Source organism: Helobdella robusta (assembly GCF_000326865.2).
Source record: "Helobdella robusta unplaced genomic scaffold HELROscaffold_99, whole genome shotgun sequence".
Lineage (NCBI taxonomy): Eukaryota > Metazoa > Annelida > Clitellata > Rhynchobdellida > Glossiphoniidae > Helobdella > Helobdella robusta.
The window spans coordinates 406,397-407,964 of record NW_008705557.1 but is presented as its reverse complement, the minus strand read 5'-3'; the positions used below and the strand labels follow the sequence as shown (position 1 = coordinate 407,964).

General features: G+C 35.3%; 1 protein-coding gene across 1 annotated transcript; it reads left to right on the top strand.

Moving 5' to 3' along the window:
• Nucleotides 1-764: 764 nt before the first annotated feature.
• Nucleotides 765-1,318, top strand: HELRODRAFT_183134 (hypothetical protein; the record flags this gene model as incomplete). The annotated part of the gene is made up of 2 exons (XM_009033833.1): nucleotides 765-835; nucleotides 1,027-1,318. The coding sequence occupies 2 exons, from the start codon at nucleotides 765-767 to the stop codon at nucleotides 1,316-1,318; spliced, it is 363 nt and encodes a 120-aa protein (XP_009032081.1).
• Between the last annotated feature and the right edge of the window lie 250 nt (nucleotides 1,319-1,568).

Sequence of the window (1,568 nt, the reverse complement as noted above, 5' to 3'; positions counted from 1 at the left end):
ACGCAATAATAACCATAATAATAATAACCATGATAATAATAACCATGATAATAATAACCATAATAATAATAACCATAATAATAATAATAATAAAAACCATAATAATAATAATAATAACGATGTTGGTGATGATGATTCTAACATCCATGGCTACATTAACTGCCGTAGATCCTCTGATTGTAATAATAATAATAATAATTATGTCAAGAAAATAATTAATAACAATAATAAAAATATTATCGATAAAGGTAATAATAATAATAATAATAGTAATAATAATAATGATGATGATGATGATGATGGTGGTAATGGCAATGATGATGCCAGCAAATTTTATGAAAATAACAACCACTTCAGCAGCTTGCAAGATATCAAATTGCCAAAGTATGTTTTCCTGGTTGCTATTATTATTATTATTATTATCATTATTATTATTATTATTGTTGTTGTTGTTGTTTGTTGATGGTTCGTACGTTGATGATGTTGGTTTTTGTGTATATTTGTTGTTGTTGTTGTTGCTGTTGTTGTTGCTGTTGTTGTTGTTGTGGTGGTGGCGGTGTGGCCGTCGTAGTTATTACTGCGGTTGTCGTCTTTGTGGTGCAGTTGTGGCTGTCGTCTTTGTGGTGCAGTTGTGGCTGTCGTCTTTGTGGTGGCTTTTACGTTATAATCAGTCAATATAATTTGAAGTGAAATAAATTGTCAACAAGAAATCTTTTAAAATAGTAAAAAATTAATTTAAATGCTGTCCAAAATATGAGAATGTGATGGGCCAGCATTTGTCTTTTTGTCAAGCTCACTTTATAGCTTGCATCTTCACTCAATTTATCAGCAGACAGTTAGTTGGCAAACTGACCGGAGATTCTTTATTCTACCACAGTTCCCAACATAATTCTCAACAGTTTTTAAAAAAAAAAACAAAGGCTCCTGTCTAAAATGTCCATCTACTCGCAATTATCATCATCGTAGATATCTCTAACTTTTTCGCCTGCCCCACCCCACCCCACCCCAATTTCCCTAATTTTGCAGATTAGTGAAGATCCCCAACAAAAAGATCGATCTACTGGCCAGGCTGCCGAATGTCATATACAGCTCGGTCATCTATAACAAGTATCTCCTCTCATGGTTCAAGCGGTTCGGCATAATCAGCAACTTCCGTCTGCTCGCTTTCAAATCGAGGAAGCACGCACATCCCCTATTCGAGTTTGACCTCGTGGGCTGTGACCTCGAGGTCGTCGTCAAAGAGAGTTATAAGTACAAATACGCCGTCCATATTTACAAGTTAGTTATTCGCAGTTGTCGTCTGGCTGTTATTAGTTAATAATTATAATCATCATTATTCGTATCGTAATTATAATTATAAAAATAATTATAATTACGATACGAATAATGATGATTGATAATTATTGCTAGTTTATTAATTAAATGTGTCACCGCGTGACCTAATTAAGGCCGTGGGCTATGGAAAGTTCGACGGGGTCGGCGGGTGCCACAAACGGCGCCAACTTCTACCACAACGTCAGCAACAACAGCAGCAGCAGACCGAACAACAACAACAACAAGCACAACAA